General features: G+C 38.9%; 1 protein-coding gene across 1 annotated transcript; it reads left to right on the forward strand.

The window, feature by feature from the left end:
- LOC138893183 (uncharacterized) lies at positions 1 to 9,714 on the forward strand. The gene is made up of 5 exons (XM_070176959.1): positions 1 to 298; positions 8,613 to 8,699; positions 8,757 to 9,004; positions 9,087 to 9,290; positions 9,589 to 9,714. Exons 1-5 carry the CDS (start codon positions 1 to 3, stop codon positions 9,712 to 9,714), a joined length of 963 nt encoding a protein of 320 aa, XP_070033060.1.
- The last annotated feature ends 1,128 nt before the right edge of the window (positions 9,715 to 10,842 follow it).

The following is a 10,842-nucleotide window of genomic DNA, read 5'->3' on the forward strand; positions in this document are numbered from 1 at the left end:
ATGCCTACAACAACAGAAGGACAAAGAAGACAGAGGTTAACTCAATCCGATGAGTCAGTTCAAAAGTTAGGAATGAGTAAATTGCCTATATACAAATCAATGATCCAATCGCCTTCTAAGGAAGATCTGAACACTTCACATAACATTGCAATAAGAGGACAAAGTAAACAGAGGTTAGTTCAATTGGAGGAGCGAATTCAAAAGCAAGGAATGAATAAATTGCATGTGAACACATCCATGCTCCAGTCATCTTCAAAGAAAGATCTAAACACTTTACGTATGAGTGGAAGAAAACAAGGTGAAGAAGAGAAACAACTTGATAATCAAGAGCAACAAAATTGCAAAAAGATAAAGACAAACTCGGTCATACCGTCGACGAGTCTAAATCAATTTCTAAAAAAATATGGGATACACGTTGGTGGTGAAAATCTCCTAATATTTTGTAACGACCCGACTGATCGTTTTGAGTATTACAGCCTCGTTCCCCCATTTACTACTCAATTAATGCTTTATAGTTATTTTATAACTTATCGGGTTAATTGATTCGGGTTCGGAAAGAATTCAGAGTATAACGAGACACTTAGTCTCATAATTAAAAATTTAAGTTAGAAAAGTTGACCGAATGTGGACTTATATATAAACGACCTCGGATTCGAATTCTGATAATTTCAATAGCTCTGTATGGTGATTTTGGACTAAGGAGCGTGTTCGAAAAATTGTTTGGAGGCCCGTAGTGGAATTTGGCTTGAAATGTCGAAAGTTAAATTTTTGTAAAGTTTGACCGGGGGTTAACTTTTTAATATCGGGGTCAGAATTTGATTCTGAAAATTTGAATACCTCAGTTATTTTATTTATGACTTGTGTGCAAAATTTGAGGTCAATCGGACATGATTTGATAGGTTCCGGAGTTGTTCGTAGAAATGGAAAGTTTCAAAGTTCATTAGGCTTGAATCTTTGTGTGATTCGTGTTTTTAGTGTTGTTGGATGTGATTTTAAGACTCGACTAAGTTCGTATGATATTTTAGGACTTGTTGGTATATTTGGTTGAGGTCCCAAGGGGCTCGGGCGTGTTTCGGATGGTATTCTGATTATTTTTCTTCATTTTTGCATTGCTGGTAGCTGCTGATTTCTGGTGTTTCAAACCTTCTTCGCGATCACGAAGATTGGGACACGATCGCGTAGGCTTAGTTGGTCAGTAGAGTATTTGTGCTTCGTGATCACGTAGGGATATCCGCGATCGTGCAGGGTTAATTGGGGCTGCTGAATCAAATTGAAAGAATCAAATCAATGAGAAGTGGAGCGGAAATAGAAGTCACGCGTTTTGTGCTTCTCGATCGCGTGGACCAGTCCGCGATCGCGTAGGTCTGTGAAGTTGTGCATCGCGATCGCGTGGGAATGTTCGCGATTGCGTAGGGTTAAATCTGGGCAGTGGAAAACTGTTCTTCGCGATCGTGTGGGAATGTTCGCGATCGCGTGGGAATGTTCGCGATCGCGTAGAGCAAATGTCTGGGCAGAGAGTTTAAGTTCTGAAAATGGGACTTTATCCCATTTTCTATTTTTGACGGATTGGAGCTCGGGAAGAGGCGATTTTTGGGAGATTGTCAGAGGAAACAGCAGGGTAAGTGTTCTTAACTCAATAATGGTTAAATTACTCGAATCCATGGTTATTTTCATCATTTAATTGGTGAATTAAGTTGAAAAAATTGAAAACCATTTTGGATAAATTTGAGGATTTGAGGGCTGAATTGTAATCGAAATCTAGTAATTTTGGTATGGTTAGACTCGTGGTTTAATGGGTGTTCATATTTTATAACTTTTGTCGGGTTCCGAGATGTGGGCCCCACAGGCAAATTTTGAGATAAATTTTGGATTTTTATGGAAAAGTTGTATTTTCATATGGAATTAATTCCAATAAACTTTATTGACTGAAACAAATTATTTGTGACTAGATTCGAGGCATCCGGAGGCCGATTTGCGAGGCAAAGACATAACAGAGTAAATAATTTTACGTTTTGAAGTAAGTAACAATTATAAATCTGGTCCCGAGGATATGAAACCCCGGATTTGTATGTCATGTGATTATTTTGGAAGTGACGCACATGCTAGGTGACGGGCGTATGGGCGTGCACCGAAGGGATTGTGACTTGGTCCGTCCCGTGAAACTGTTAAGTTGAATAACTTGTTGTTAGCTATATGCTCTCTTTGTGTTGAAGAAATTTGACTGTAAATCATGCTTAGGCTATGTGATAGTACTGTTGGGACCCACAGAGGACGCGTACTTCTTGAATTATCTGCTAATTGCTGTCTTGTACTCAGTCGTGATTTTACTTGTGCATCATACCTTAGTCTTTCTTGATATTTGTTGATTCACTATGTTATCTTTGTTTGGACTGATCTTTGTGATTTTTGAGAGCCCGAGAGACTAGAGAGTTTGAGGACTGAGTAAGGTCGAGGGCCTGTCGGTGAGGTAAGGATATTATGGCACGTGAGTTGTCCGTGTAGGATATTATAGCACGTGAGTTATTCATGCAGTATGTGAGTTGTCCGTGCGGATTATAGTGCTTGAGCTATAGGAGCCCCTCCGGAGTCTGTACACCCCCAGTGAGCACAGGTACCCATTGAGTGTGAGTGCTGAGGGCTGGGAGCCTAGTGAGTGATGGTTGTCCTGAGAGGTTGTACTTGTTTTTCATTTGTTGTTGCACTTAGTTTCTATTTGTCATTGTTGTGAAATTCTCTGAAAGATTTTTAGATCCGGATTAGATGAACTTGAACTGTATAAAATTAATTTGACTTAAACTGCTGGATTTGAAAGATTGTCTATTCTTGCTGGAATTACTGAAAGTGAACTATAATTGTGTAGCTCGTTACTATATTCAGTTCCTTATTTATTATTGTTACTTGCTGAGTTGGTTGTACTCATACTACACCCTGCAATTCGTGTGCCGATCTAGGTATTTTCGGACATATCGGGTGCTAATTCTCTCGCACAGTTGATTTTTCGGAGATTTAGAGGTAGCTTCCATGTTTCACAGACCTTGGCTCTCCTTCCCTATCTCCTTGTTTACTGCATTTGCTCTCAGAATATTATGGACCGTATTTTCCAGACTTGTATTCTTATTAGATGCTCATGTACTTAGTGACACCGGGGTTTTATGAGTGTTTATATATATAATTGTGAGTTTTTCTTCCGCTAAATTTAGATATTATGTTTTCAAACTTAAAGGAAACTGGGGGTTATTGATATTATCGGCTTGCCTAGTATTGAGATAGGTGTCATCACGACAGGTCAGATTTTGGGTCGTGACAAGTTGGTGTGAGAGCCTAGGTTACATAGGTCTCACGAGTCATGAGCAGGTTTAGTAGAGTCTTGCGGACCGGTACAGAGACGTATGTACTTATCTTCGAGAGGCTGCCGAACCCTTAGAAAAATTTCACTTTCTTGTTGTAACGACCTGACCAGTCATTTTGAATATTTGCACTTCGCTCGGTTGTTTGAGGGCATGAGTAGCTCCATATGATGTACCTTGACTTGTGTGAATCGTCGGTTTTGGTTTGCAGGTATTTCGGAATCGAATTAGAAGAAAGAATCTCATTGTTGAAGCTTTAAATTAAGAGAATTGACCAAGTTTGACTTTTTAGCATTTGACCTCGGATTGGAATTCTGATGGTTCCAGTAGCTTTGTTAGGTGATTTTGGACTTAGGAGCGCGTCCGTAATATGATTTGGAGGTCCGTAGTGGAATTAGGCTTGAACTGGCGAAAGTTGGAAATTTGGCGATTTCGGTCGGCAGTGGAAAATTTGATATCGGGGTCATAATGGAATTCCGAAAGTTGGAGTAGGTTCGTAGTGTCATTTGTGACGTGTATGCAAAATTTGAGGTCATTCGGACGTGGATTGATAGGTTTCGGCAGCGGTTGTGAAATTCGTAAGTTTAGAAGTTCGTAGGCTTAAATCCTAGGATAATTTGGTGTTTTGATGTTCTTTTGAGTGATTCGAAGATTCGACTAAGTTTGTATGGTATTTTAGGATTGGTTGGTATGTTTGGTTGAGGTCTCGGGGGCCTCGGGTGTGTTTCGGGATGAGTTTTGAGCGAGTCCGGGCATTTTCGGAACTGAGGTATGGTTCTGGTGCTTGGAATTTCGCGGACTGCAGCAGAATTTTTCGGCCGCGCTTGGAATTACGTGGACCGCATAATTCTGCCGCGGCCGCACTCCAGAGAAAAGTTCTGCAGATCTGCTGGTTCGACTTTGAAAGCCTATATATTTTGATCTACAAGGAATTTTGAGATGATTCAAAAAATAAAAGTTGTATCCCTTCGTGTCTAGTTTTCAGAAATGTAAAGAAGTCATCATTTGGACATCTGTAGAGAAAGTTATGGCCAAAATACTAAATCCTGATAGTACATCCACTAAAAGCGCGGCTGCGCTCAAAATTTCGCGGACCGCGAAGTGGGAGATCAGAGGTGCACTATATAAACGGGGTTAAGGGTATTATTTCATATTTGGACCTAGGGAGCTTAGTGTGTGGCGATGTTTCGTGGGTTTTTCAAAAATATCATTGGGGTAAGTGATTCTAACTCGAATTTGGTTAAGATACATGAATATATCAATGATTTCGTCATCTAATTAGTACTCTGAGGTGGAAATTTTGGGAAAATTGTAGAAACTTCATAAAATGAATTTTTGGGGTTTGAATGACGATTCAAAATCGAATTTGAGTAAAACTAGTATGGTTGGACTCGTGAGTGAATGGGTGTTCATAATTTGTGACTTTTACCTGATTCCGAGTCGTGGGCCCGGGGGCCGGTGCCAATTTCGGGTTTTTGGTTTGAATTTGTAGTTTTTCTTGTGGAATTCATTCCATTAGTATATATTGATGGTATTGTACTAATTGTGAATAGATTCAGAGCATTTCGAGGCTGAGTCGAGAGGCAAGAGCATCGCGGGGTAGAGATTTGACCGGTTTGAGGTAAGTAACGATTATAAATCTAGTCCTGAAGGTATGAAACCTCGGATTTCGTATCATTCTACTATTTTGAGGTGGCGCACATGCTAGGGGACGGGCGTGTGGGCGTGCATTGTTTGGGATTGTGACTTGGTCAACCCTGTAACAACTGTAAAGTTGCGTATTTTGGTGAAACTATTTGATACTTATATGCTTAAGAAAGAGTTTTTGTAAATTAGGCTAAATGCCATGTTTTGGGCCTTGTGCCAGTGCTATTTGGACCCTTAGGTGCCTTGTCTTGCTATCCTATCGCAGTTTTCAATATAAAATCTATACTCAGTCATGGTTATACCTGTTTACTGCATAACTCAGTTTTCTTTACTCTATTTTGATGCATATAAATATTGTTTTGGGATGAGTACCCTGCTTTTATTGAAATACCCGAGTGGCTTAAGAGGTTTATGACTGAGTGAGGTCGAGGGACTGATTTGTGAGGATATTTATGGGATCGGGCTGCACGCCATAGAATGTTTGATATATGCCGAGGGCCTGAGTGATTTATGCCATGATTTGGCTTGATATAGCGCTTGGGCTGAAGGAGCCCCTCCGGAGTCTGTACACACCCCCAGCGAGCGCAAGTACCTACTAAGTGCGAGCGCGAGTGGTGAGTGACTAGGGGACTGGGAGGCATGATTGTGAGGTATGCCCGAGTGGCATGAGTGATTGTGAGGTATGCCCGAGAGGCATGAGTGACTATGAGGTTTGCCCGATGGGCTGTATATGAGTGATGTTTTGCCCGAGGGCCTATTTATAATTTCATCATTTTTGCTTACCTTGCATTAAGCCTTTGTTTGAAAACTATTGAAAAATATCTTTAAATGATTTTACTGAAACTGGTGATTTTGGACTTAGGAGCGTGTTCGGAAAATTGTTTGGAGGCCCGTAGTGAAATTTGGCTTGAAATGCCGAAAGTTAAATTTTTGTGAAGTTTGACCGGGGGTTGACTTTTTGATATCGAGGTCAGAATTTGATTTTGAAAATTTGAATACCTCAGTTATTTTATTTATGACTTGTGTGCAAAATCTGAGGTCAATCAGACATGATTTGATAGGTTCCGGAGTTATTCGTAGAAATGGAAAGTTTCAAAGTTCATTAGGCTTGAATCTTTGTGTGATTCGTATTTTTAGTGTTGTTGGATGTGATTTTAAGACTCGACGAAGTTCGTATGATATTTTAGGACTTGTTGGTATATTTGGTTGAGGTCCCAAGGGGCTCGGGCGTATTTCGGATGGTATTCTGATTATTTTTTTTCATTTTTGCATTGCTGGTAGCTGCTGATTTCTGGTGTTTCAAACCTTCTTCGCGATTACGAAGATTGGGACACGATCGCGTAGGCTTAGTTGGTCAGTAGAGTATTTGTGCTTCGTGATCACGTAGGGATATCCGCGATCGTGCAGGGTTAATTGGGGCTGCTGAGTTTTGTGCTTTGCGATCGCGTGAGGGGGGATGCGATTGCGTAGCTCTGGGATTTTGTGACTCGCGAACGCGTGAAGAAGGTCACGATCGCGTAGAGTAAGTGGAGCGGAAATAGAAGTCACGCGTTTTGTGCTTCTCGATCGCGTGGACCAGTCCGCGATCGCGTAGGTCTATGAAGTTGTGCATCGCGATAGCGTGGGAATGTTCGCGATTGCGTAGGGTTAAATCTGGGCAGTGGAAAACTATTCTTCGCGATCGCGTGGGAATGTTCGCGATCGCGTAGAGCAAATGTCTGGGCAGAGAGTTTAAGTTCTGAAAATGGGACTTTATCCCATTTTCTATTTTTGACGGATTGAAGCTCAAGAAGAGGCGATTTTTGGCAGATTGTTAGAGGAAACAGCAGGGTAAGTGTTCTTAACTCAATAATGGTTAAATTACTCGAATCCATGGTTATTTTCATCATTTAATTGATGAATTAAGTTGAAAAAATTGAAAACCATCTTGGATAAATTTGAGGATTTGAGGGCCGAATTATTTTCGGAATCTAGTAAGTTTGGTATGGTTAGAATCGTGGTTGAATGGGTGTTCATATTTTGTAACTTTTATCGGGTTCCGAGACGTGGGCTCCACGAGCGATTTTTGAGCTAAATTTTGGATTTTTATGGAAAAGTTGTATTTTCATATAAAATTAATTCCAATAAATTTTATTCACTGAAACGAATTATTTGTGACTAGATTCGAGGCATCGGGAGGCCGATTTGCGAGGCAAAGATATAACAGAGTAAAAAATTTTATATTTTGAGGTAAGTAACAGTTATAAATCTGGTCCTGATGGTATGAAACCCCGGATTTTCGTGTCATGTGATTATTTTGGAAGTGACGCACATGCTAGGTGACAGGCGTGTGGGCGTGCACTGAAGGAATTATGACTTGGTCCATCCCGTGAAACTGTAAAATTGAATAACTTGTTGTTAGCTATATGCTCTCTTTGTGTTGAAGAAATTTGACTGTAAATCATGTTAAAAATCATGCTTAGGCTATGTGATAGTACTGTTGGGACCCACAGAGGTCACGTACTTGTTGAATTATCTGCTAATTGTTGTCTTGTACTCGGTCATGATTTTACTTGTGCATCATACCTCAGTCTTTCTTGATATTTGTTGATTCGCTATATTATCTTTGTTTGGGCTGATCTTTGTGATTTCTGAGAGCCCGAGAGACTAGAGAGGTTGAGGACTGAGTGAGGCCGAGGGTCTGTCGGTGAGGTAAGGATATTATGGCACATGAGTTGTCCGTGTAGGATATTATAGCATGTGAGTTATCCGTGCGGGATATTATAGCACGTGATTTGTCCGTGCAGCACGTGAGTTGTCTGTATGGATTATGGCGCTTGGGCTGTAGGAGCCCCTCCGGAGTCTGTATACCCCCAGTGAGCGCGGGTACCCATTAAATGTGAGTGCTGAGGGCTGGGAGCCCAGTGAGTGATGGTTGTCCTGAGAGGCTGTACTTGTTTTTCTTTTGTTGTTGCACTTAGTTGCTATTTGTCATTGTTGTGAAATTCTCTGAAAGAATTTTAAATCCGGATTACATGAACTTGAACTGTATAAAATTGATTTGACTTAAACTGCTGGATTTGAAAGCATGTCTATTCTTGCTGGAATTACTGAAAGTGAACTATAGCTGTGTAGCTTGTCACTATCTACAGTTCCTTATTTATTATTGTTATTTGCTGAGTTGGTTGTACTCATACTACACCCTGCACTTCGTGTACAAATCCAAGTGTTTCCGGACATAGCGGGTGCTAATTCTCTCGCACATTTGATTTTCCAGAGATTTAGAGGTAGCTGCCGTGTTTCATAGACCTTGTCTCTCCTTCCCTATCTCCTTATTTACTACATTTGGTCTCAGACTATTATGGATCGTATTTTTCAGACTTGTATTCTTATTAGATGCTCATGTACTCAGTGACACAGGGGTTTTGAGAGTGTATATATATTTGTGATTTTTACTTCCGCTAAATTTAGATATTATGTTTTCAAACTTAAAGAAAATCGGGGGTTATTGATGTTATCGACTTGCCTAGTATTGAGATAGGCGTCATCACGACAGGTCAGATTTTGAGTCATGACATATTCACCTAGTAGATGAAGTCAGATTTATATCATCCCATGTTGTTGATGAGCACGAAATAGAATTGTATAATTTTGATGCACAAGCAGAAGTTGGTGACGATGAGTTTGTTAGAGATGAGGATGTGAACATTGATTGTGTTGTAGACGGTATGTCTTTTACATATTGTAACTTTTTTCTTATGTCTTGTTGTTACATTAATCTAGGGACATCAGAGAAGAAAAGAGATCAAGGGCAAACGACATGTAAGAATATTCATGCAAGAAGTTTTGAAGAAAGAGAGGAGGTGACATTTGACAAAGGGCAAGCAGTGGGACCAACTGACAAGAGAGTGTCTGATTTAATCAACTTTATAGGAATAATTGCAAGAAATTCTAGATTTATCACCTTGGTGCATACTAGTTGGCATGTTGTGTCACTGGATATTAAGAAACAAATGTGGGAATATGTCAACGTAAGAACAATCAATTTTTTAATTGTATACTTTTTTGTATATTTCCTACTAAGTGAAGATAAATATATGTTATTTTGCATAGTCCAAGTTCATAATTCCAGCAGAAGGAGAGAAGTGGGTAATGTCTGGCCTTCGTGATGCTTGGAGGCGGCACAAGAGAAATCTTAAGATGGAATATTTCAATAAGAATGCTACTGATGAAGATATGCTACAAAATCGTCCGAATGAGATACCAGAAGTTCAATTCTACCAAATGATTAAGTATTGGAAGGATTCAGATATCCAAGTGAGGTTAAATTGTGCATTTATACGCTTGAACATATTGTTGCATTATATCTTTTTTTTCTTTTTGATTTATTAACTAATATAATTTTTTTGTTGCTAGGCCAAGTGCCAATTAAATTCTGAAAACAGAAAAAAAAAAAAAAAAAAGTGGAGGCATCGAATGAGACCTATTAATTTTTGGAAGAGTACGCGTAGCATTGGTAGTATTTACTCGACACTTTGTGAAAAATCTGACTTCCATTTTCTTTGTCGGAATACACTAATGTTTATTTTTTACTTTCTTTTGATTTATTTTGTAGCGTGCAACCAAAGAGAACAACGAGGAACCATCAAAGTCTGAAATGTTTATTGCAAATCGTACAAAGAAAGGAAAAGAAGTACATACAGATACTCAAGTTGCAATAGTACGTCATGATGCAAGTTAAGATCTTGTTATTATATAGCCCCTCCATTAACTGAATGTGTGTCTGTTAAGGTTTCAGCTTTTTAATTAAAACCATTTCTAATAAATACAGTTTTGTATAAGTGTCTGGTTCTTATATCTTGTACTAATTGAATGAAAAATTAGGGAAATTGCAGTTTCTTTAGGAGATAACTCCATCTTGTATTACTTTTTCGTGTTAGCGTACATGGAAAAAAATAATCTAGTTAGCAGGTATGTGTTCTTTAGACACTTGAAATGAAAACTCAAAAAAGATACTACTATTAAGAGCTCCTGGATCTTTACTAACAAGACATGTTGAAGTTACTCAAAAGAATTCATAGTTGGGAAAGAAACTTGATTTACCCTGACCAAGAAATAATTTGACAAATTGAAACTAAATCACATTTCTCTTAACCAGGTAATATATCTTAACTAGACTATTCTGAAAGGAAGTGTGGTTTCTTTTCTTTTAGCCAGTTGATAATTCAAATAAGGGAAGATCAAATAAAGATTGCCAGTCCTCTTTGGTTCTTCACAAAGAAATTCAATGTGTTAATAATTTCTAGTGTTAATAGTCTCTTCCTCTAAATGAGAAAACATTATGACCATTTCTCTTTATAAGTGTTGCTTTTAACAGTTCCACTGCAACATTCATTTACAACAACCCCTGAAAATTTTTCATGTCTTTTGTAGGAAAAATTACAAGTTTGTTTAAGTTATTTTAGTGTTCAATCTATATGATGCATTTATGTTGTGTTTGGAAAGGAGACGCAGCCTGTTCGAGTTAGATGCTATGGTAGATCGGTGATGACAAGCTCTCTGAAAAAGATGAAGAAATCACCAAGCTTAAACAAAAGCATGCCAATGAAATGACTTCTCTAAAAGAAGAAATGAAGGAAATGATGAGAGAAGAAATGCGATGTTTACTTAGTCAATTCGTGTAAAACAACCCTGAACTGAATTTTCATGATATACAAGGGTGTGCTGGATCTAATATTCCTTCACCAGTTGATGCAAGTAGTGCACGAGCTATAAGAGGCCAAAATCTACCATATTCTTGTGGCTCAACTCATGCTCCTGAGTCTTGAAAAGGTATTTATATTTCACACTTCCAAAAACTACCTCAATC

This window comes from Nicotiana tomentosiformis, chromosome 5 (assembly GCF_000390325.3).
Source record: "Nicotiana tomentosiformis chromosome 5, ASM39032v3, whole genome shotgun sequence".
Classification (NCBI taxonomy): domain Eukaryota; kingdom Viridiplantae; phylum Streptophyta; class Magnoliopsida; order Solanales; family Solanaceae; genus Nicotiana; species Nicotiana tomentosiformis.

Coding starts and splice junctions, on each gene's coding strand:
- LOC138893183 (XM_070176959.1), top strand. CDS start 1: ATGCCTACAACAACAGAAGGACAAAGAAGACAGAGGTTAACTCAATCC. Junction 299..8,612: donor TATGAGTGGAAGAAAACAAG/GTGAAGAAGAGA, acceptor AGCACGAAATAG/AATTGTATAATTTTGATGCA. Junction 8,700..8,756: donor CATTGATTGTGTTGTAGACG/GTATGTCTTTTA, acceptor ACATTAATCTAG/GGACATCAGAGAAGAAAAGA.